Source organism: Pongo pygmaeus, chromosome 1 (assembly GCF_028885625.2).
Source record: "Pongo pygmaeus isolate AG05252 chromosome 1, NHGRI_mPonPyg2-v2.0_pri, whole genome shotgun sequence".
NCBI lineage: Eukaryota > Metazoa > Chordata > Mammalia > Primates > Hominidae > Pongo > Pongo pygmaeus.
In genome coordinates, this window is record NC_072373.2 from 158,476,294 (window position 1) to 158,503,215 (window position 26,922).

Consider the following 26,922-nt stretch of genomic DNA (forward strand, 5'->3'; position numbering starts at 1 on the left):
AAAGCAGATGGGTGGGTGGAAGGAAGAATTGGCCTGGACATGTAGAACTTTGCCCTAAGATGGACCCACACTTACCCCCTCCAAATAAGTCATTAGTCTCTCAGTATATTACTCACAGTAAATGTTCAACAAATACCAACCCTTGCTGTGGGTAACCTTTTTTAGACATGTTTCCTGTAAGGAAGGCAGAAAGCCACAGTGTCCTATTTTGAATACTTATCCAACTACCTTCTCACTCCCTTTCTAGAGCACGATGTTGAGAAAGGATCACTATAAATAGTGTTGAGAAGGGCACACTATTTATTTCCAGCCAAGGCTTCAGCACCCATTCCCTGGTGAGCTTATTGGATCATATGGAAATTTCTAGAATTTGTATAAACATATGAATAAAAAGACAAAAATAAAATATATCAAACTATTAATAATAATTCTTGTTAAATGGTGGCATTATATTAAATTGAATCATATGAAATTGCCAATATCCATTTGTTTTTAACTAAAGGGCAGTTTTAGAAATTACAACCTAATACGCTACTTTTTTTTCTTCCTTACTGTTTATGTATTCGTCTATATTCTTTTCAGTGAATGTATATTATCTTCATGATTAGAAAAATAAATATTTACAAAGAACAAATAAACCAGAGTACTTCAAAGAAGGTGTTATTTTTCAAATGGTGCTAAAATGACACATCTCCTCTGCAAATGCATAAAACGCCAGAGCAGCTTTTAGATATAAAAATCTGCTAAAACACATTTTGAGAAACCTGAGCCTAACAAAGAATATGTATATTGAACCTGAGCAGGCTTACCTTATAAAACCAGGAGCCAGGTGTTACATTATAACTCTGTGACTCCAAGGGTAGACATTGGGTTCTCTCGTGTTTTCAAAAACCCTAAAGCAAGCTTTTAGCTATGGGAAATGTTTGCAAAGAAGGCAGCTGGGTTCTAGTTTGACACAGCTGGGCTGTTTCCTCTGGTTTATATGGAAAATAGTTCACTGCCAAGGATGAGGCAAGAAAAAAGTTCACTTGGGCCATTCCAAAGGGTATTTGTTGGCACATTTCCAAATGGAGCTGGCCACCAGGTTTATGGGAATAGTAACTACACTGAAAGAAGGTACTTGCTTTCCTTAATATAAATTCCTGGAAGGGGAATCATTGGCTCAATGGAATAGAAATTTTTTAAGTTCTTAAAATATACTGCCAAATTGTTTCCAGGAAAAAAAAAAACCTCATTATTAATTCTTAATAAAATGTTACCATCACTGAAGGTTTTGAAGTTATATGGTTGGTGCCTTAAGAATTATACTTCACTAGGATACCCACATTAGTGTGCTATAAGGTATTTCAATTGCGGTGTTCTTCCTATCTATTTTGTGACCATTTTCTACTAAGGAGGAGACTGAATTATGCAGGCATTGTAGATTCCCTGTGATATACAGCATGACTATAAGTGTGCTCCAGCCTGCTGGCTGCTGCTGCTGTTGCCTTAGGGTGTAGCTGCTATTATGGTCCCGATTTTAAGCAGTGTTTTATATCTTTGAATTATCCAAGTAAGGGAACTGAAGCAAGCCTGAGGTACAGCAGTGATTTGAACTCTGGTGTATAAACACTCATGTGCAGAGGCTAGCTATTGATCCTCTCCAAAACGAATCAAAAAAATAAAAATCTTTACAGTCCAAAATATTGAAACTCTTGTGTAACCATGTTGTGTTTTTGTCTTCAAAATAAAATGTTTGTACAGCATGCGAGAAACTTGCCTTCAACCAAAAATGTTAAAATCATTACATAAATGTTAAGCTCTCTAAAACCAGTAGCCTTTTAAAAGTTCGTTTTATCACATTTAATTTTCATGTATACTAAACCCACTTCATGTGTGTTTCACATGTAAGTGTATGTTTTTATTTGCTACTGAAAATCTAACTGGCAAATTGTTATGCCTTTGCATAATCCATGCATTAGAGAGTCCAGAGAAGATGGAGAGAAAGAGAAAATAGAAGAAAGTAATTTCCACTTTAGTTTCTCTATAATTCCATATCCTGTAGGGTTCATTCTTCTCAGAGTCTTACTTTCTTCTCTTCTTGATCACTACCATTTAGAACCAATCCTGAGCTTTTCAAGGGAAAAAAACACGATGGTAAAATGTTGCCTATTTCATCTTTCTACTTCCAGGATGGTGCCCCACGGCACCCACTATGCTGCTCTCAGTGAGTTTGAAAGTGGATGCAAGTTAATAAGTCATCGTTTCTTGTAGGGTTAGTTACATTTTAACATTAGTTCCTTGAAGGCAAATAAATGTTCTGAGGATCTTTAAAAAAAAAAAAAAAAAAGCCTTTCTAACTACAGTGCAGATTTTAAATATAGGAGAGAGAATTTTAAGGAGAGGTCTTTCTGGTGTTCTGTAAATCAGTGTTTCCAAAATCTACATACTGTTGGTCTAGAATATCCTGAATCAACCTTTCTCCCATCCCAGAATCACGAAAAATTCATCCGGTTATCCCTGATGATTAGCTGGGTGTGGGAAACTACTGTTTTAAACCACCAAATTCTGTTCAAATTCCACCTGTTTCTAAAAGCCTTATCCAATATCAGCATCCCCTTAATTCTGCCTCCATAAGGAAGAGTTAGAGTTACAAATCTGTGTTCCCAATACACCTTGGGAGTAAGTCTTTGTAGGATTAATGACTCTGCATTGTGATTAGAAATGTTGTATCTTTCTAACTCTTTAGACATGGACTCCTTAAGATTAGTCACCCTGAGATGGGGCTTAATAAATGTCTATTGGATGGATGGATGGATGGATGGATGGATGAATTAAAATAGTTCACTGCCTACTTTGCCAGGTTTTTATAGCTGACCCCATGAAGGACAGAATAGATTGAGAAAAACTCGTGCATAGGTCTCCTAAATGAGAGAAAACACTAAAGTAAGCAACATAATTCAAAGTTTGAACTGAAGTTCGACAGATAACGTTTTTCTTATACATATTCTTTACCCCTAAGTTGTTCTGGCATATTTTATCAGTAGGTATTTCATGAATTTGGCAAGTTTGAATTTAAAACTCATGCTTGTTATCTTTTTCCTGTTATCACTATCTCTGAGTGAGGGGATGAGGGGAGAAGCCATAGAAATCTCTGAAATGCCATAAACTATGACAAGTCAGTCATAGTCTATCAGCTGGAGAAAATAATGTTGCTGGTGAGATGCAGACCATGAAACCATCAAGAACCCACAAGCAAACCAACTTAGACAAAAAAGCATGAAACAATTTCTTATCTCAGTTTGAGAACAACACCTTTTCCAGGAGGTTTGTTATGTAATGTAGATCTGCTTTCACTTTTTGGGGGCTGGCCAAGACTGAAAAGGGAAGTGCCAGCCCAGTGAAAGGAAGAATGTTCTTTTGATATTGCCAGCCATTACCAGATACGGGAGTGCAAAAAAGCCAATTCTCCCAAGATTTATAGTTATGTCTAGCTTGTTGACTCAAGCAGTTTGGAAAAGCTTCAGAAATGTAGTTCATCCAAACTAACCCAGACTCCAAGTCTGTGGAGGAAAAAAAAACAGTAGAAATAATATGCACATACATACTATTAGAGTCAAATTCTTTTGATTTTAAATTTGCAAAGATCCAAAAGTAAAGAAAAAATACTGTGACCAACACACATAGGACTACCTGAGATGTGACAGACCGTTCTGTTAAAAATAAATGTATATAATTATTGTCCAATTATTTCTCTGGGTTTGCATGGCAAAAACTATAGTAGGCAAAGGACTAAGAAAATATTGTGCTTCTAAATGAGTTAGAAGGAATATTTAATCCCTAAACTCAGAGAATCCATGAAAAAGTCACACAGGACCCTTGAAATTATAATTACATTTTCACTGTATTCTCAGAACTTATATTATGTGATTCTTGCAATGGTGTAAAATTTTATAGGATCTCTTCACTGAGACATCAAATAAGTATTAGCTTAGCACCTGAAAGAACAATGAAATATTTATTGAATAACCTGTATGTGTCAGGCCCTCTCTCAGGTTCTGGCAATATGCTGTTGAATAAAGCAAACAACTTCCGTATCCTAGGTCTCTACTTAAGTTCTATGAAGAGATACAGATAATAAACAAGTAAAGAAATAAATACCAATGATAATTATGGATTGCAAAGAAAACTATCACAAGAAATGAGTATAGGAGTGGAAAGGGGCAGAGAGTTATGGGTGCAAATAATTATTTCAACAAGACACATTCTGTCCTAGTACATTCAGGCAGCTATAAAAAAATGCCATAAACTAGATGGCTTATAATCAACAGAAATGTATTTCTCACAGTTCTGGAGGCTGGGAAGTCCAAGATCCAGGCACTGGAGAGGGCCTGTTTTCTCATGGATGACAGTTTCTCACTGAGTCCTTACATTGTGGAAGGGGTGACCTAGCTCATGGGGTCTATTTTATAAGGACACTAATCCCTTCATGATCTAATCACCTTTCCAAGGCCCCACCTCCAAATAGTATCACCTTGGGGGTTAAGATTTTAACTCATGAATTTGGGAGAGACACAAACATTGTCCATAGCACATATCCAGAAAAACCTATTTTGCTTTAAGATCATCAAAGTCATAAGTGACACAATTTTTTAAGATCAGATTTTGATCTTTTAAAACTCACTCACTAATGTACATTTCACTGTTTCTTCGTTGTGGTAAATTTTTGAGGTATGAGAAGTCACCGTGGGGAGAGGTGGGTCAAAGAGGACATCAAAGAGTTGGCATCACTTTTATTTTACTTCTTATTTTCCCTAGTGAACATATTTGGAGAATAGATCTCGTAATTGTGTGCATAATTCAAATAGATATATAACAACTTTTAAAGGTTTTTGGTAATGAGCCTACAACTTCAGAGAATGAATGAGAGGACATTCAGTGCACTCTCCTATAAAACACTGCTTTGATTTTATATCCTGACCGAGGAAACAGGTGGTTTTTGTGCCAGAATAATGTGGTTACAATAAATGCTGATTTGATGTTTTTCAGTAATCTGTGAGTGTTTATGAGCCAGATTAAATAAATATTCCATCTACCTTTTAGCCCTGGCATCCTAAAGAAGGCCTCCAAATGGATTTGTGTGCACTGTGGTCTTTCACAGACTCTTACAGCTTAAGAGCTCAATGGGGCATTTAATTGATTCCAGTGAGCCAGTGCAACTGTCCAGATATAAATAGTTTATGCCTTGTATTTACAGTTGAAATAACTGTCAAATGCATCCTGTGAGGGTTTTTAATATCATGTGTGACCTGACCTCACATGTCATGCAAGTTAATATTGGTTCAGGTTCTATTTTATTTATTCTTTCTAAAATCATCTGCATAGATTTTTTTTAGATAAAAACTTTTAATATAATAAAATACCCTATGCTTATATGATTCCTATGATATCCAGATTAGTCACCCTGATGCTGGCTTCTCAGTTTGTTAATGGTCATGTTGCAGGCAGCATGATGAATTCTTGAAAGAAATTAAAGCTATATCTTTGAAGACTGCTCATTAAACAAACAAAAATGATTTATTTCTATGCATCAGAAAATATGTACACATTAAAAGAAAATAATGCCGTGCACTCACAAACTCAGTTGCTCATTATCATACAAACAGTGGAGAATAATCCAAAATGGTAGCCTGTGTGAAGGTCATTAGAATCTGGTTTGGATGTGCATTCTAAGGTTTTTCTTACCGAAAGTGACTCATACCTGGCCTGAAGACACCCACAGATGGGCTCAGAAGAGGGAAGGTGGGTGGAGTAAGTCAAATTGCCTAAATTTTTTGGTGAAAGTGAAACCAACAAGAGACATAAGTTATCTTTAGAGAATTTAAATATGTAGATACATCTAAATACGCATTATGTCCTCACTGTGGAACCAACTAAATAAAAGTTGAAGACCAGGTGCTAAATAGCAGTTGAATTTTAGGCCAGTGAACAATGAAAGGGAAAGCATGTTATGAATGTAAGGGACGAAGCGTAGTTCATTTAAATGGATATGGAGGTTTTAAGATACATTTCACCCAAGACAACCTTTAAATCTCCTTTCAACCTCTGTTGCTTAGAAAGCTTCCAGTGTTCTTAGATCTCTCTAACTGGTAATACACAACAATTAATTGTGAACACAGTTGTAAAGTCTTGTATATCCCTAATTAGAGTTTCATTAGGAGATATTCTGTGATTTAGTATGAAATCTAGGACTTCTGCCTTTTCATTGTTTTTTTATGGTGTCATATAATGAAGATAGTGAGGATGATATTATAATAATTATTTCCAGCATATTAAATGAGTTTACACTCATTAATATATTTCTTTATAACTCTGCCCTAGGTCATAAGTACTTAAAGTACATGACAATTTAAAATACTTCTTAAGATCTGTAGTTTTTCAATAGCTTAAAAATTGTTGAATTGATTAAATCCATCTGCTTCTCTTTGCATAAATTATTTTAAGTATTTAGAAGAGGATGTGAGGGAGTCTGAAATAAGATATATAGAAAAGGGGCACACATCTAGAATAGTACGTTATTTTTAACTCTCCTCTTTTTTTTTTTTTTTGGTTTTTCTATGTAAGTGCTTAGCATTATGCGCCCTGGGACCATCCAAAACCCCTTTCAATACTACACCTTATTCTGACGACAGAGCTGACAATTGTTATCATCATCCAGTTGACCAATTCTCTATACCACCATTTGTGCGGTCCTACCTTAAGGTTATTAATAGTTTTCCTGGCCTGGTGTGGGGGCTCACTCCTGTAAACCCAGCACTTTGGGAGGCAGAGGCAGGTGGATCACCTGAAGTCAGGAGTTCAAAAGCAGCCTGGCCAACATGGCAAAACCCCATCTCTATTAAAAAATGAAAATTAGCTGGTCACAGTGGCAGGTGCCTGTAATCCCAGCTACTCCAGAGGCTGAGGCAGGAGAATCGCTTCAACCCGAGAGGCGGGAGTTGCAGTGAGCGGAGATTGAGCCATTGCACTCCAACCTGGGAGACAGAGCGAGGGACTGTCGAAAAAAGAAAAAAAAAGTTTTTATTTATTATAAATAGTCTGCACTCAATAACCTTGTGCATAAACTATTCTACATAATTAACTTTAAAATAAACCAACACAAAATTAATGTCTGCTGATTTAAACCCAGAAGGTATACCTATTGAACTTGTTTTACTACTGTAAAATGGGAAAGGAAAATGTGGAAAATATTTGCCCTCTCTTAGTTACTTACCTATCCGCTCTGTCTTTTAATTTAAATTTCTTGAGGGCAAGTAACATGCCTTTAAACTTTTGCATTTCCTTTGGGTCAAGAATTATTCCCTTCATGATAGTCAGTAAAAGTTGGAAGGTTTAAACTGAATATGCAATAGTTCTGAATATTCAGCAAAGCAACAACTGTTTTTGTCTCCACAAGCCACTGTGCATGTGAAGGATTTCACTGGCCCTCTTACACACGGCATCTGCTGCCAACAGGTGATGCATTTCTGGGGGGAGGAGCCTTGCCAGAGGGATTTTCTCTTACTAACATCCTCTTTCCAGATGTGTATTCCCTGTAGCATGTCCTGAATTATGAGGCCCTGGAAGGCAATTGCAATCACTGAGAATGACACGTCACACCTGGAATTTACCACTCTCCCCCCACTACACAATCTCCTATAGTTAAGTGTCATATCTAAGTTTATTTCTAAGGGACTGAATTGTTTCTCTATATAGCCAAATACTAGTGCTGAATATTAGTTTAGCATAATGTTTAGAACTTTAAATATGTGTAGATGTGTAAAGATCCAACTAAACTATTTTTTAATCAGACAGTATTGACCAAATAATGGTATTTTGAGGATGGAATTCATGTTCTTATGGCATTTCACTATTTCTCTTCATATACATATCTCTGTCCAACCTTGAATCAGTTATATTTTAAATAAATAAGTAAAGTCACTAGGCGCGACTAAGAGCCCTACATACTATCTTCTATATAAAGGAAAAAAGTACTATATAATTTTTCTAATAGTGGGAACTGCTATGCATTGTATATATGTTTATGAATACAGATGCTCCTCGTGTTATGATAAGGTTACATCCAAATAAACCCATTATAAATTGAAAATGCAATTAATACACTTAAACTATCGAACATCATAACGTAACCTAACCTTCATTAAACGTGCTCAGACACTTAACCACAGTTGGTCAGAATAATGTGACAAAAAGCCTGTTTTATAATAAAATATTGAATATTTCATGAAGATTATCAAATACTATACTGAAAATGAAAACAAAATTGTTGTATGGGTACTCAAAATATGGTTTCTACTGAATGGATATTATTTTCACACCATTATAAAGTAAAAACATTATAATTGAACCATTGTAAGTCATTGACCATCTATATATGTATATCTGTCTCTCTCTCTCTATATATATATATGTATATATATCCACATGTGCTTTACAGTTTATTAAACCTATACCTACAACTAAATATCTAAAATATACTTTTAGTTCAATGTTGTAAATTTATTATTATTAACTCCTATTTACCAGTGTAATGCGAAGTTTTTTGTACTTTCCTTCTAGGGTAATTTAATGTTTTTATTTTTGTTCTGTTTTAGTTAAGCTGAAAAGACCCCTCTGTTTGGGATGGTTTTAAAATTTTTATTATTTGCCTGAGAAAAGCTCACTGAAGAGTTTGATGATAATATGCTTTAAATGCCAATTAAACTATGTCATTTGGAAACAGTGGCAATGATATATTACTTAGGAACAAGCCTTCTCCTCAATCATATCAACAGTTACACATAATCAAATACTTTATATTTGTAATTATATCATCCTTGATTTTCTTGAGGCTGAGTTTTGGTTCCATAAAAAGTAAAAAAAAATTCAAAGTATGGGTAATTTAATTTATCGTCACAACAGATTTTAGTTACTAGCTTTAAAAGTAACTGTGAAAACATATCTCTTGCATAAAGAAACCCAAAGAAGGGAACAATTAAAAAGATTTCAGTAAAAATCTTATTTTTCTAATGATTACCAAGGTGTGTAATTGCCATTTATTTATATTTGAGCTATAATAGTAACATAGTATAAATTTTATAAAGTAAGTCAAACTTATTTATGGCATAGGTCAGTCATACACTCTACAAAAGTGAAGAATTTCTGAGAACAATTTTAAGGCATAGGAAAAGAGCACTACTAAAATGAAATTCAAACACCATATATGTGTTTAATGGCATCTAATAACAATAACTAACACTAATGTCAGGCACTTTTCTAAGTCCTTTAACATGTATTGACTTACTTAGTCTCCATAGCAGCCAGATAGGACATGTACTATTACTGTCTCCTGCTCTCAGATAAAGACACTGAGGCTGAGATAAATTAAATAACTTACTCTAAATAATGCAGTTAGCCAATAGAGATTTATACCCATGCTGTTTGAGGATTCAATGAGACATTTGGTTTCTCAGAGAATATAGAAATTTAATCCTGGAAGTTAGTTTAGAGACTTTTCTCTCCAACGTTTCCCAAATGTATTATGTGATTAAATTCTGGGATAAAAACTTCTCTAGTTTAATACACCAGAGAAAATGCAATACAATATTTCCCACTTGACTCTTGCGGATTTACAGTGCAAAAGGGCATAACAAAGGATGAGAAGTCCTGAAGTGATCTGTTTCAACCAGTGTTTGCCAGTCATTACTGATAAGAAAACTTTATCGTATCCACCTTTCACAGTCCTTAGAATTTGTGTTCCTTAGAACACAAATTTTGAGAAAGTCTAGCCCTACTACCTGGCAGACAGAAAATTAAAGCCAAAAATACCTTTGTGACCATGAAATCTTACCTCCCAATCATGTACATGCCCTAACTCACCCAGCTTTTAAATCAGTATGTAGGAATAACCTTTCTGCTATTTTAAGTTTCTTCTGTATTTCCTCTTATTTAACCATTTCAACGAGGAGAACATCACACAATGAGGATCCATGGATAAAATAGATTGGTTATATTCTAGTTTACTTACTACAAATTACTCATAATACATATTTAATCAATGTTTAAACATTTTCGTTATTAAATATTCCATTTATCCTGAGGTACTTCACATCCAAAAATTAGGGGGAAAAAAAGTAATAAACAAAAAACTCCTAGAAAGTCTTGAGGTTCTAGAGAACCCATCTTTCAGGTGAGGGCCATAGGCCATAAATACATTTCATCCTCATACCTTTCTTGCATGATATTATGGAATTAATCATACATACTTCAAGAAAATTTTATATATTTTTTTCTAATCACTGCATATTTTGTCATTTCAGTTCCTCCTAAGATATATGACATCTCAAGTGATATGACCATCAATGAAGGAACCAACGTCACTCTTACTTGTTTGGCCACCGGGAAACCAGAGCCTTCCATTTCTTGGCGACATATCTCCCCATCAGGTAAAGTAGGAATGCATCCGTGTTGTTTGTGCTGTTCATTTTTCCCCTGTAACCTCCCTAACCTCACTTGTTCAGAACTTAAGAGTCAACTTAATTTTTTGTATTTTACTCATGTGGTAGGCAGAATGCATTTATTTATTTATTTATTTATTTATTTATTTATTTATTTATTTATTTATTTTTGAGACAGGGTCTTACTCTGTCCCCCAGGCTGCAGCTCAGTGGCGCGATCCGGTCTCACTGCAACCTCTGCCTCCCAGGTTCAAGCGATTCTCCTGCCTCAGCCTCCTGAGTAGTTGGGATTACAGGATTGCACCACCACATCTGGCTACTTTTTTTGTATTTTTAGTAGAGATGGGGTTTACCATGTTGGCCAGGTTGGCGTTGAAATCTTGGCCTCAAGTCATCTGCTCAACTTGGCCTCCCAGACTGCTGGGATTACAGGCATGAGCCACTGCACCTGGCCAAAATGCATATTTTTATACTTACTCTTCATACCTAAAGGCATTGCAGTTCATAAAAGTTAAATGGGCTGGGCACAGTGGCTCACGCCTGTAATCCCAACACTTCGGGAGGCTAAGGCGGGCAGCTCAGTTGAGGTCAGGAGCTCAAGTCCTGCCTGGCTATCATGGTGAAACCCCGTTTCCACTAAAAATACAAAAATTAGAAGGGTGTGGTGGTGCATGCCTGTAATCCCAACTACTCGGGAGGCTGAGGCAGGAGAATCATTTGAACCTGGGAGGCAGAGGTTGCAGTGAGCTGAGATCGCACCACTGCACTCCAGCCTGGGTGCGGAGCAAGACCCTGTCTCAAAAAAAAAAAAACACAAAAGTTAAAAAATACTTTTCACTCAGAGTCCAGAATAGAACCTATGTCTGTTGATTCTTAGTCAAGGTTATTTTCACTTTCGTATGCTGGATAATCTCCAATCAATAGACAAAAGGCTCAAATGGAAATGTCACAAGAGAAATGTCTTCATTTAAATGTGTAAGAGATTTATTTGATCAGCACTCACATGTTGATAGGTCAGCATGAACCGCTAAAGTAATCAGGGGAGGATAAAGTTAATCAAATTATGAGTTTGCTGGGTCTGATTTCAAACTGCGGCTTTCAATCAAAGATTTTGGAGTTAGAATTAAATTTTAACTGATGAGGGGATCTAAAAATCCAAGAGTTTATGTAGCTTATGCAGGATCGCATAGCTAGTTGAAATGAAATGTATAACATGTTTATACATTTCCAGTACTTCTGCTATAGTTCACATCCTCCCAAAGAGATTATAAGTCAGTTTCAGGAAGTCGACCTTAGTCATCATCAAAACAGGTCTGTTTTCAAAGTCACAATGCTAACAGAATTATCAAGTTGTGTGAAATTTAACTTTGAACTACATAGCTTTGGGTGCACCCCGGAAGTCAGAGAGGTACTTTTAATAAATAGGACCCCACCTCATTTCAGATGAATGAAATTTGATTTTGTTTCACATTTTTTTGTGTGTGTGAAAATACCTTGAGCAAGGCTGGTGCAATGAAACTGCTTTTAATGAAATCAGAAAGGCATATTTTATATAGATGTAGAACAAGCACAATTGAAACATGTATTTTATCTGCTAATGTTTTCTTTAATATTACTTACCCTTAAGCGACTTTCAGTTTACTCATTTATGCAGTGTGTCTAATCAATCTTACCCACATCACATGCTTAATATTGGTATTATGTGAGAAAAAAATCACTATATCTGCAATATATATTTATATAATATGCATTATGTCCCCTACAATATTTTTGAAGTATGAGTGTGCTCTTGACTGCCAATTCTTCACTCTCTAGAACCACTAAAAAATCATAAAACTGATACATGAGCGCTAAATTCATGGCAGGACTCTCCGTGGGGTATAAGTACAGCAAATTCAGAACCAGGAGTTATATACATGCGCTCTTAAGACAAGTTCCTTATTCATCAAATCTGCCAATCCTTGTGCACATCTCTTAGCTGTAGTTACCACCAGCTAGTTTCCTACTTTCAGAAATTCCACGATAATAATCCTTGGCTATTGTTAGACTCAAAAAATATAATAGGCATAAATGTGTTTTAAAAAGTAAAACTTAATATGTAAATGTAAAGCTGATTCTTAATCATCTTTCCAGGAATTTAAATCTGATATGGTAATATAGTTTTTGTAAGAGCGAAACACATAATCTCTATCTTCATATAATTTAAGATTAATATTATGAATTTAACTCTTCCGCTTTGCAGTGCTTGTTATTATGCACATTCTTCTTTTTAAAAGTGCTTGGATACATTTTAGTTTAATTAAATAGGAATGTTGGTTAGTGAAGTTATTAGAATAATGATAATGGATAACATCATGAAACTGAAAGAAGACAGATTGGGTTTATAAGTTAAACTGTGCATAGATTTGTTTTTCTGATCCTGCCATACTGAGCAAATGAGTAAAATTAGCATAAATATTAACTATTATCTAATGAATAACTAGACTTGGCAGATATTTTTATAAACACTTACGATAATTTCAAATTATAATTTATTAATGATCTACATTCAAATGCATAGCACCTAAAGGAAAAAGAAAACACCCCACAACAATGGAGTTCCTGCTTTAAGGAACATGTCCGATAATTCTATTAGCTTTTTTGACTTATTAATTTATATTTAAAAGCAAAATTATGAACTTCATTGATTTCTTTGTATTTTGCCTAAGAAATAACAATATTTTGCATGTTCTCAGCTCCTCTTTTGCTGTATTATGAAAGAAAATGTGTCCCAAAACAGCAGTTAACATGTGAACATGTTTAGTGTTAAAAGCAGATATAAAAATATATAAATAAAAACAGATACAGATATGCCTCATGTAAATACGGGAAGTAATGGCTAGTTTCTGTATGTATCTGATTGAGCTAGGGTTTTTACCAATGCCTATGGTAATTCTTGATGACTCGCTCATGGTCAATTCCAGTTTTAAAAATCAGTAATAAGTGGTTGGTCACAGGATGATAGCTCCATACAGCTTCACCCTTATTTACAGAAAAATGAGGCTGTGTGTTCAACCACGTCACAAACGTCACTGGAGCCAGCTAGAGTTGCCATTCTACTTTTTAACTCTTGCAACTCAAGTATACTTTCACCAAAAAAACACCTTTCCTGAGATGTTTCTGGATATGTGAGCTTCCTTACAGTTCACCTTATCAATGATTATTTCCTTTTTCTATTTTTTCCATTCTATATTTGAGAATTAAATTCAAATTTATATTTTAAAAGGTTACAGAAATAAAACAGAGAATATTCTGTATCCTTTACCCAGTTAGATTCATTGGGATTTTGTCAATTTGCTTCATCACTTTCTCTGTGGGTAGACTAAGTATATACACATATATATTTCACTGAATCAGTTGAGAGCAAGTTGCATACATCTTGACCTTTGTTATCTCTAGGTGTTTTTTATCTCTAGGTTTCTCAGTGTTCATTTCTGAAGAATAGACATTTTCTTTATATAACCACAGTAATTTTTAATTTCAGTAAATTTAACATGGGTATCATACGTTTATTCAATTAATCAACCATATTCCAATTTGGTCAACTGATACAATAGTTTTTTTTCTAGAATACTTTTTTGTCTAGTACAGAATCCAATCCAGAGCTCTGTATTACATGTAGTTGACATAACAGTTTAGGCTCCTCTAATTTAATTTCTCAGTGTCATTACTGAACATTGGCATTTTTTTTCAAAAATGTATATACTCCCCACCCCTCCTTGTTTTTTGGAGATGAAGTCTCACTCTGTCTCCCAGACTGGAGTGCAGTAGTGTGATCTCAGCTCCTGGCGACCTCCACCTCCTGGGTTTAAGTGATGCTCCCACCTCAGTTGCCCAACTAGCTGGGATCACAAGCGTGCACCACCACACCCAGCTAATTTTTGTATTCTGAGTAGAGATGGGGTTTCACCGTATTGACCCATTTTTAAATAGAATATTTCTCCTTTGTGGGTTGTCTCATATTTTCTTATGAGATTTCTAGTTAATGTCCTTACGGAAGTAAGTGAAGTTGTATCCTTCTCAGGGAATCAGATCCAGAGTCACATAATATTCATGTGTTCCTCATTTGTGATGTTAATTTCAATCAATCAATGTGTTGTCTGATTTCCACATCATATAGTTTATTCCCTTTTCTTCCCTATGCTACAAATAAACAGTCTGTAGGGAGAGATTTTAAGACCGTGACATCCAAATATCTGCTCTATGTCAACTCTGCCCTTAGATTTGACATTATTGATGATTCTTTTGCACTCAATCTTCACTCTGATGATCAAACTGATGATTCTTTTCTAGATGCAGCAGTCCTTCTGCTTTTACTGTTTAGCACTTGACATTCTACTGTAGAATTCCCCTTTCTCCTATTTATTATTTGTTTGTTTATTTTTATGGCATGAACTTGTGGATTCACAATTTTTTTTTTTTTTTTGAGACGAAGTCTCGCTTTTGTTGCCCAGGCTGGAGTGCAATGGCACAATCTCGGCTCACAACAACCTCTGCCTCCCAGGTTCAAACGATTCTCCTGCCTCAGCCTCCGGATAGCTGGGATTACAGGCATGCGCCACCATGCCTGGCTAATTTTGTACTTTTAGTAGAGAGAGCATTTCTCCATGTTGGCCAGGCTGGTCTCCATCTCCCGAACTCAGGTGATCCACCCGCCTTGGTCTTCCATTTTTGTTTTATGATACTTTAAGTTCTGGGGTACATGTGCAGAACGTGCAGTTTTGTTACATAGATATACACATGCCATGGTGGTTTGCTGCACCCATCAGCCCGTCGTCTACATTAAGTATTTCTCCTAATGCTATCTCTCCCCTATCCCCCAAACCCCTGACAGGCCCCAGTGTGTGATGTTCCCCTCCGTGTTCATGTGTTCTCATTGTTCAACTCCCACTTATGAGTGAGAACATGTGGTGTTTGGTTTTCTGTTCTTGTGTTAGTTTGCTGAGAATGATGGTTTCCAGCTTCATCCATGTCCCTGCAAAGGACATGAACTCATCTTTTTTATGGCTGCATAGTATTCCGTGGTGTATATATGCCACATTTTCTTTATCCAGTCTATCATTGATGGGCATTTGGGTTGGTTCCAAGTCTTTGCTATTGTGAATAGTGCCACAATAAACATACGTGTCCATGTGTCTTTATAGTAGAATGATTTATAATCCCTTGGGTATATACCCAGTAATGGGATTGCTGGGTCAAATGGTATTTCTGGTTCTAGATCCTTGAGGAATTACCACACTGTCTTCTACAATGGTTTAACTAATTTACAGTCCCACCAACAGTGTAAAAGTGCTCCTATTTCTCCACATCCTCTCCAGCATCTGTTGTTTCCTGACTTTTTAATGATCGCCATTCTTACTGGCATGAAATGGTATCTCGTTGTGGTTTTGATTTACATTTTTAAAAAGACTTTAATGTTTTTCTTGGTCAAATTGTCTTTAGTTTGACCAGTAAGAGTCACACCAAATCTGTCTCCTGTGTCCTTATGACATGAACCCATCATTTTCTTTACTTCTTTGCTTTCTGGTGTAAGAAAATACAACAGGCTCATATTTTCTGCCTTACTTCTGGAATCAACCATTTCATTTAACTTTAATTGATTTTATACCACACAGTTGGAGTTAGAATCATTACATTTTGCTTTAAAAATGTAACTTTACTTAACTGCTTTATAGTAAAATTATCAAAGACTCAGAAGTCTAGGCTACTTCCTATGATATTCTGCTAAACCACAATAAGACCTTAAATAACTTCAGGGTGAGAGATAGAAAAAATATTTTATTTGGCTTTATCTAACAAGAAGCCTGGAACGGAGCCTGTAATCTATGTGTATGCAAAGAGCACTAGAACTAATAAGAAAAATATTTATCTCAAGGAAAATATAGGAGGGTAGTTGTCCTATGACTAGAGATACAAGTAGGCTCATAGATCTTTACATGTGATCCTACTGCTTCTGCTTATCTATGACTGGTTCTTTATCTGTTTCAGATTTTTCAAGGTTTTCTCAAAATTCCTCGATTGAAGGGTATGATTTCATTTCTACCAGGAATTTACTTATGAGATGGTGCCGGTAGGGCCTAGTGATTAAGATAATGCATTTTAATTTCAGTCGAGTTTGAGATCCAGATCTTCCTCTTACCAAAAATAACATCTTAGAAAAAATTGTTAACGTCCTTAAACTTCAAATACAAAATGGCAATAATAGTTGTACCCAATTCACAGAATTGTTATATGAACAGTAAATGGAATAGTATGCAACATTGGACAGAGTTTATGACTTATAAACATTTCATATTCTTAGCTGTTAATATACTTTTGAAATGTGTTTAAATTTTTGACCAGAGTATTAGTTTATTCTAACGCTGCTAATAAAGACGTACCCAAGACTGGGTAATTTATAAAGGAAAGAGGTTTAGTGGACTCATGGTTCCACAGGACTGGGGAGGCCTCAGGAAACTTACAATCATGGTGGAAGGGGAAGCAAAACTGTCCTTCACGTGGTGGCATCAAAGAGAAGTGCCAAGCAAAATGGGGGAAAACCTGCTAGTAAAACCATCAGATTTCTTGACAACCCACTCACTATCGTGAGCACAGCATGGAGGTAACCACCCTCACCATTCAATTACCTCCTACCAGGTCCCTTCCAACAACACATGGGGATTATGGGAACTACAGTTTATGATGAGATTTGAGTGAGGACACAGCCAAATCATATTAACCAGATAGAATTTGTAACTCTGTTCCTGAAATTAAGGGGCCTCTTTATGACTCTTGAAAATGTAATTCACATAGCTGCTCACAAATGAGGTTACCATTAAGGTAAAAATCACTGTAAACTTCTGGAGAATATTGACAAGTACACAAGAGGCTTCTGATTTTAAAAATAAAGAAAAAATAAGAATTGTATTACATATGATTGTATTAATAAGCCTAGAAATAGTAAGAAAAAATAAAAAAATAAAGGAAAAAAATTTAAATTATAGCTGAGTGTATTAGTCCGTTCTCCCATTGCTATAAAATACCAGAGACTGAGTAATTTGTTAAAAAAAGTTTTATTGTTAAAAATGTTAATCACAGTTCTGTAGGCTGTACAGGAGGTGAGGCATAACAGCTTCTGCTTCTGGGGAGGCCTCAGGAAACTTACAGTCATGGTGGAAAGTGAAGGGGAAGCAGGCATGTCTTACAATGCTGAAGGAGGAGAAAGGGGGTTGAGGGAGGTTCTACACTCTTTTATACAATCAGATCTCCTGAGAACTCTATCATAAGAGCAGGACTAGGGCAATGGTGCTAAACCATTTATGAAAAATCACCCATTGATCCAATCACTTCCCACTACACTCCACCTCCAACATTGGGAATTACAATTCACATGAGACGAGCAAAGACACAGATCCAAACCATATCATTCCCACACTGACACCTCCTAAAAATCTCATGTCCTACTCCCATTTTAAAATACAATAATCCCTTCTCAACAGTCCCCCAGAGTCTTAACCTTATTGCAGCATTAAGTTAAAAGTCCAAAGTTCAAAGTTTCATCTGAGACAAGACAAGTCCCTTCTTCCTATGCGCCTGTAAAATCAAAAAGAAGTTAGTTACTTGCAAGATACAATGGGGTATAGGCATTGGGTAAATACTCCCATTCCAAAAGGGAGAAATCAGCCAAAAAAAAAAAAAAATTGGGAGGATACAGGCCCTATGCATTTCTGAAACCCAGCACTGCAGTCATTAGACATCAAAACTTCAAAATAATCTCCTTTGACTCCATGTCTCACAATCAGGGCACACTGAAGCAAGGGCTGAGTTCCCAAGGCCTTGGGCAGCTCTGTCCCATGACTTTGTAGGGTTCAGTCCCTATGGCTGCTCTCATGGGCTGATGTTGAGTGGTTGCTGCTGTTCGATGTAGGTTACAAGCTGTCAGTGGATCTACCATTCTGGGGCCCTCTTCTCACAACTCACTAGGTAATGCCCTAGTGGGGACTCTGTGTGGCAGCTCTGACCCCACATTTGCCCTCCATACTGCCCCAATAGAGTTATTCATGAAGGTTCCACCCCAGTAGTGGGCTTCTGCCTGGATGCCCAGATATCCAGGCTTTTCCATTCATCCTTTGAAATCTAAGCAGAGGCTTCCAAGCTTCAACTCTTGTACTCTGTGCACCCACAGGCTTAACACCACATCAAAGCTGCCAAAGATTATGGCTTGCAGCCTCTGAAGCAGTGGCCTGAGCTTTATATGGGCCCCTTTGAGCCATGTCTGGAGCTGGAGTTGCTGGGATGCAGGGAGCTATGTTCTGAGGCTGCACAAGGCAGCTGGGCCCTGAGCCTGGCCCACAAAATCATTCTTCCTTGGTAGGCCTCCAGGTCTGTGATGGCAGGGGCTGCCATGAACTTCTCTGAAATGCCTTTGAGGTCTTTTCCTCATTTTTTTATCAGCCTTTGCCTTCTTTTTAATTATGCAAATTTCTGCAGCCATCTTGAATTGCTCCTCTGAAATAGGCTTTCCTTTTCTACCTACCACATAGCAAGGCTGAAGACTTTCCAAACTTTTATGCTCTGCTTCCCTTTAAAATATAAAAGTTCCAGTTCCAGGTCATTTCTTTGCCCACACATAGGAGGATATATTGTTAGAAGCAGCCAGGCTACTTCTTGAACACTTGGCTGCTTTAAAATTTCTTTTGCCAAATACCCTAAGTCATCATTCTCAAGTTAAAAGTTCCACAGATCCCTAGAGCAGGGGCACAATACAGCCTGTCTCTTTGCTAAAGTATAGCAAAAGTGACCTTTACTCTAGTTCCCAATACGTTCCTCATTTCTATCTGAGACCCCATCAGCCTGGATTTTATTGTCCATATCCCTATCAGCACAACCATTCAAGAAGTCTCTATGAAGTTCCAAATTTTCCCTCACCTTCCTGTCTTCTTTTGGGGCCTCCAAACTCTTCCAACCTCTTCCCATTACCCAGTTCCAAAGTCAATTCTACATTTTCAGGTATCTTTATAGCAATGCCTTACTCCTCAGTACCAGTTTTCTATATTAGCTCATTCTTACACTGCTATAAAGAAATACCCAAGACTGCATAATTTACAAAGAAAGAAGTTTAATTGGCTCCTTGTTCTGCAGGCTGTACAGGAAGCGTAGCAACTTCTGCTTCTGGAGAGGTCTTAGGATACTTACAGTCATGACAGAAGGCAAAGGGAAAGCCGGCACATGTTACAAGGACAAAGCAAGAGCAAGAGAGAGAAGGGGGAGGTTCTCCACTCTTTTAAACAACAAGATGTCATGAGAACTCTGTCACAAGAACAGCACTAAAGGGATGGTGCTAAGCTGTTTATGAAAAACTCCCCCCATGATCCAGTTACCTCCCACTAGGTCCATCTCCAACATTGAGGATTACAATTCCACATGAGACTTGAGTGGGAATGCAGATCAAAACCATATCAAGGAGATAAAAAAATCTAGAAGCATGTTGAAAGCCATTTAAAAATATTCACTTATTTGTGGCTATTTATTTTAGTGTCTATTTCCAAGTTCATTTCTTTCTATTCTTTGGTACCTGGAATATCCAGAGATGTTCATCCTTTAGCCTGGTGGTTATTAATTGACAAAGGTATTACTGGCTCTGAAGCTAAACATGTGAGCACAACACTGGGCTATATGTCTCAAAACACTTTTTTGTCTAATTTCCATATGCTTAATGTTTCGATAAGGCATTAAGGCTATTGCCTAACTCAAGATTAAGAATGCTCAATTTATGTTCTTTTTCTCCTGTAATGTTTGAGATTCCTTTTCTTCCTATTTGTCAGGTGCTTATTTTATTAAATATTATCTTTTTCTTACGTCTTTAACTTTTTCCTTTCTACTGACCCTATCCTGCTCACATTTAGAAAGACTCAGATGTCTTATTTCTTTTTTTTTTTTTTTTTTTTGAGACGGAGTCTTGCTCTCTTGCCCAGGCTGGAGTGCAGTGGCACGAGCTTGGCTCACTGCAACCTCTGCCTCCCAGGTTGAAGCATTTTCCTGCCTCAGCCTCCCGAGTAGCTGGGATTACAGGCGCATGCCACCAAGCCCAGCTAATTTTTGTATTTTTAGTAGAGACAGGGTTTCACCACGTTGGTCAGGTTGGTCTCAAACTCCTGACCTCATGATCTGCCCACCTCGGCCTCCCGAAGTGCTGGGATTACAGGCGTGAGCCACCGCACCTGGCCAGGTCTCTTATTTCTTAAATCAATCACTTGACACTGCTCACTTTTGTTTAATAAACAGTCATTGATCACTTATAAAGGAGACTTTATAAGTTTCCTTTATATAAATATAAAGTCTCCTTTATATAAAGGAGACTTTAAACAAGTGATCTAAGGCATAGGGACAGAATCAGAATGCCATGATTTTAAGGACCCAAAAGATGAAAACCTTTTTAGGAATAGTGAATAATGTCAATCAGGTCAAATAAGATACAAACCATATAGATACCTCTGGGTTAAGTAGTTTAGTGGTCAGTGAGGCAATTCAGTGTCATAATGGGACAGAAACAGAATATGGAAGATTGGAGTAAATGAAGAACTTAGATGTGGAGGCATATTAGATTGGTGCAAAAGTAATTGTGGTTTCAGTTCGTGAATTTTAAATCATTATAAATAGGCTCAAACACACCTTTATTAATCAAAATTGGAACCATTAAAATCAACACATTTTTGCCAACTAAAAATAAGCTTGTTTATTCCGTAGCATTAAAAAAAATCCTTGCTTTGGGATTCAACAAACTCTTGGAAAGCATTTTCTGCATCCTGCTTGTTGTGGAAGTGTTTTCCCGGCAAAAAGTTGTTGAGATGTTTGAAGTAGTGGTAGTCGGTTGGCAAGAGGTCAGGTGAATATGGCAAATGAGGCAAAATTTTGTAGCCAAATTCATTCAAGTTTTGAAGCATTGGTTGGGCAATGTGCAGTCAGGCGTTGTCATAGGGAAGGATTGGGCCATTCTGTTGACCAACGTCGGCTGCAGGTGTCACAGTTTTCAGTCCATCTCACTGATTTGCTGAGCATACTTCTCAGTTGTAATGGTTGCGCCAGGATTCAGAAAGCTGTAGTGGATCAGACCGGCAGCCGACCACCAGTGACCATGCCCTTTTTTTGGTGCAAGTTTGGCTTTGGGAAATGCTTTGGAGCTTCTTCTCTGTCCAGCCACTGAGCTGGTCATCACTGGTTTTTGTATGAAATCCACTTTTCATCGCACATCACAATCTGATTGTGAAATGGTTTGTTGTTGCGTAGAATAAGAGAAGATGACACTTCAAAACAACTATTTTTCTGATTTTCGATCTGCTCATGAGGCACCCATTATCAAGCTTTTTCACCTTTCCAATTTGCTTCAAATGCAAAGTGACCATAGAACAGTCAATGTGGAATTATTCAGCAACCTCTCATGTAATTGTAAGAGGATCAGCTTTTATGATTGCTCTCAATTGGTCCTTGTCAACTTCCGATGGCCAGCCACTACACTCCTCATCTTCAAGGCTCTCATCTCCTTTGCAAAACTTCTTGGACCACCACTGCACTGTACGTTCATTAGCAGTTCCTGGGCCAAATGCCTTGTTGATGTTGCGAGCTGTCTCTGCTGCCTTATGACCCATTTTGAACTTGAATAAGAAAATCACTCAGATTTGCTTTTTGTCTAACATCATTTCCATAGTCTAAAATAAACATAAAATAAACTGCAAGTAATAAGTCATTAGCAAAAAAACATAAAGAGAGAATGTCTATTAAAATGATTTATAACATAACCACATTTATTTAAGAATGTATTCCAATATCAAACAGCAACTTCCAACAATGCAAAAACCACAATTACTTTTGCGCTTACCTAAAATAACTATGCATTCTACTAGTCAAGGTAGAAATTTGATTTTTCTACCTTTACATATGTTGTTTCTTCTACTAGGAATATCTTTGTCATTTTATTCAATTAACAAATTCCTACTTATTCTTCAACTTTTCAAAAAATCATTCCAAAACTTTCCAGGAAAAATTGTGTGTTCCTTCTTCATAGTTATATAGCACTTCATGTCACCACTTGTGTGGAATTAACTTTCTGAATTGTAATAATTGACTTTATTTGCCTTTGGTCTCATGGGCCAGGGGACTCCTTTTGTCCATAAATAATCTGTTCTTCTTTATACTACATGGCTTAGCATAAGGCTTGGCACAAAGCAGGGAATCTGTAAAGATTGCTGAACCAATGAATGCTCCTCTTTGTCTTTGATTCCTACATGGCTTCTATGAACTAGATATTAAAATTGGGATGGAGATAATGAGGTATTCACACAAGCAAGTATTTTTTTTCCTGGTGTTTTCTCACTTCCCTATTCCCCTAAGTAAACACACACACACACACACTCCTAAATATGCATCAGCCCTTTATTTTCCTTATAGCTTCAATATGGCTACACCCTGTTAACATAAAGCTCACACCAATCAATTTTAGCCAACGTGGTTCAACTAACTTTTTCATTGCCTTCCATACGATAGGCAATGAGGGAGGTATTTTCACATACTTATCTCATTTAAGCCTCAAAACCAAACTCATTGTACAGAGAACATGATACTCAGAGTGTTTACATAAATTAACCCAAATAAATATAAATTATGTTTTACCTTCTACTTTGAAATGATTACAGACTCACAGGAAGTTCCAGAATTAGAACAAAGAGTTTCCATGTACTCTTCACCCAGTTTTTCCCAATGGGGCATGAAGATGAAGAGATCGTCTCTAGTCACAAGGAGTCCCCTGTCCCATGAGACCAAGGACAAATAAAGCCAGTTACTACTGTTCAGGGAGTTAATTCCACACAAGCGGTGGCATAAAGTACTATGTAACTGTGGAAGGAGGACCCCCCCCCAATGTTTGTATAACATGTATGACATCAAACTAGGAAATGGTCATTAGTGCAATGTTTGTGTATAGTTCTATACCATTTTATCATGAGTTCATTCATGCAGCCAGAACCAAAATCAAGATACAGGGCTATTCCCTCAGCACAAAGATCTTTCTTGTATTATTTCTTTATAGTTACATACATTCCTCCCCCACGCACCATGCCTAACCCCCTTTTTATTTTTAGCATTTTTGTTTCTTCCTTCCTGGTGTTCTAAGGTTCATTCTTTTATTGCTTTATTTCTATATTCAGAACTTTTTTTGGCAATTCTTTATGGCAGGTCAACTGAAGACAAACTTAGTTTTCTTTATTAGAGAATGTTTTGATTTCTCCTTTATTGCCAAATGACGTTTTGGCTTAGGATAGAATACTGAGTTCAATAAAAGATGTCACTCATTATTTAACATTCTATTTTCCAATTCTGTAATTTTGTCATTTATAGAATGTCATGTAAGTGTACACTTACATGTAAGTGTACAAAGGTACTGCCATACAGTACATAATCTTTGAAATTAGCTTTTTATATTCAGCGTAATGTCCTTGAGATCTTTCCCGGTTGTAGTATATATCAAGTTCATTCTTTTTTATTGCAGAATAGTATCTCATGATATGAATGCATCACAATTTCCTAAACCATTCAAATATTATAGAATATTTTGATTGCTTTCAGTTTTTGTTTATAACAAATAAAGCTGCTATGAACAATCATGTTTCTTTTCCATCTTTTTATTTTTCAGCCTAAAGATACTGTCATATTTTAAGTGAGTCTCTTGCAGACAGCCTATAGTTGATACAACATATGCATTCTTTAATCTGCTTTGCCAACCTCTCTATTTTGATTGATGTATTTAAACCATTTACATGTAATTTAATTATTGATTCATTAGGACTTAAGTCTGACTTTTACTTTTTCTTTTTTTTTTTTCTGTTTGGTGCCTCTCATTTTTGTTTCTCTATTTTCTTTTTCTTGCATTCCTGTGGGTTACCTGAGCATTTTTTAGAACTCTATCTTATCACCAGAGTTTTTGAATATATCTCTGCACAGCTTTTTTAGTAATTGCTCTACGTGTTGCCTTACAAACACATTACTTATCATAGTCTAAGGATGTCCAACCTTTACTAGTTCCAGCAAAGTATAGAAAACTTAGTGCCCTTTACATTCCTTTACCCCATTTAAAATATATGCATCTTAAATATTTTCTCTGCATACATGATAAAGTATTTTTATGATGATAATGTACTATAGTTTTTAACTGTCAAGCAAACTTGGAAAACTCAAGAGAAGGAAAGTATTTTGTATTTACCTATTTTTTTATTTTTACCATTTTTCTCACTCCTACCTGATGCCCTAAGTTTCCTTCTTTTATTGTTTTATTTCTATTTAGGAAAATTTTTTATAGCCGTTCTTTTATGGCAGTTCAACTGAAGACTGATTCTCTTATCTTCCTCATCGGAGAATGTTTTAATTTTTTCTTTATTTCAGAAGGATATTTTGGTTAAGTTAGAATACTGAGTTTAATAAAAGATGTCAGTCATTATTTAACATTGAGGGAGCCTTGAAAGGGCCACATAGCAATATTTGGAAATCATGTGGGTTAAAGTATAGAAACTTAGAAAGATAAAGAAGCAGTATTTTCTATGTTTTTCACAAGTATTGCTATGGATATACCTCAGCTATAAGTTTAATATTGTAAACTGTCAATCAAGAATACAAAATAGTTTCCAAAGTAGGATATTTTAAAGACATTGAAACTGTTCAATGAGATTTACTTCAGGATAAACGGAGTAAACAAAATAAAATAGTCTGTAGACCATGGATCAGCAACGTAAAGCCTGTGGGCCAAAGTGTCCTGCTGTCTTTTTGTAAGTAAAGATTACTGAACATCATCATGCTCATTCCTTTATATATTGTCTATGGCTGCTTTAACTCTACAGCAGTAGAAGTGAATAGTTGCAACAGAGACTATATGGACAGCAAAGCCTAAGTTACTTACTATCAGGTCCTTTAAAAAATGTTTGCTGACTCCTGCATCAAATATTTTAAAAGAGATTTAGGTCCTAAGTTTTGTTTCCCAGCTGAGATATATAGATTTAGCACATTAAAACTTCTGTAATTATCTTAATAATTATCTTATTTGTATCTTATTGTAATTATCTTAAATACAGTCTTAAGACAGCAAATGTTAATTCCTAATTATCTGAAAAACTAGGAGACAGTAAAACATGAAAATTATGAGCTAAAAACTATGAACACTGCTGGGATCTATTGTTTAAATTAATTACGAAAATAGTTTAAGTCATTACAGTTATAAACCAGAAAGTGTTATTTCTTATTAGTGCTCTGAATTCCATTGCCTTTCCTCTTTATTCAAAGGAAGACTTCTTAGAAATACTGAGAGCTGGACCAACACCAAGTGTGTTATGAACAGACTGTGTACATGTGCTTCTTCCATGCTGTCAGCCTGTCACCCAAACAGTAATTCTTTATGAACCTTGCTTCAGGTTGCAATCCTGACACTACACTCTGCTCTTTGATGTTAGTAGAAAAAAAAAATTCAGTAAAACCGGCAAATTATGCTGATGACATTTCAACAATACCAGATCTTCAGATTACAAACTATGGTTCTAGTTCCATTGCAGAGTTGCATTCTATGTGGAGCTTTTGTGAATTTCCAAAATGGCTTTACATAATGGATAATTATATAATGAATGAATCTACATAATGATGGCAAGTTAAACTTTCACCATAAGATTGCACACCAATAATTTATATATGCAGTTAAAATTGACTCTTTTTTCTGAGAGTTTTCTTTATAATTTTAACTTTTATTTGTCTGTTTCCAAAGTCCCCTCTACTTCTAACCAGTAAGTGGTGAGCTATGCTAATTTTTAAATTCAGAGCTGTTAATAACTGTGATTTGAATGAAGAAAGAAAATTTCTAGTATTTTAAGACACATATAATGCCAAAACAATGGGCCTCATGATATGATGAATCACTATAAAAATAAATCCACAATACTTCGAGGAAGGTGCTTACCCATAAAAAAACAAAAAGCAGGAACCCACCAAACATTTCATAAAATATTTTTTTTCTTATGGAATTTTATTTTCTGAGAGAGCAGGGGCATTTAAAAAATGACATGCCACGTTATGTTTCCCCTTGGTGGACTGAATCTGGGGAGCAGATAATGCTTAACATTAGGCTGTCTACATTTTGTGAATTCAATTTTTTCAAGAGTCTTTCCCTTAGTGATTTTCATGTCATGTTACATGTATAGGGAAAGTAGTATGTAAGTGATTATATATAAACAAGTTAGGAGTTTGTTTAAAAGTTATTATCTTGGGCCAGGCACGGTGGTTCATGCCTGTAATCCCAGTAATTTGGGAGGCCGAGGTGGGCAGATCATTTGAGGCCAGGAGTTCAAGACCAGTCAGGGCAACATGCTGAAACCCCGTCTCTACTAAAAATACAAAAAGTAGC

General features: G+C 36.2%; 1 protein-coding gene across 1 annotated transcript in view; it reads left to right on the top strand.

Annotated features, from left to right (window-relative positions):
• NEGR1 (neuronal growth regulator 1) overlaps nucleotides 1-26,922 on the top strand; it is a 911,208-nt gene that overhangs the window by 515,637 nt on the left and 368,649 nt on the right. Inside the window, exon 3 of the mRNA XM_054482631.2 lies at nucleotides 10,338-10,463. Within this exon, the coding sequence (XP_054338606.1) occupies nucleotides 10,338-10,463 (126 nt within the window). The remainder of the gene's footprint in view (nucleotides 1-10,337; nucleotides 10,464-26,922) is intronic.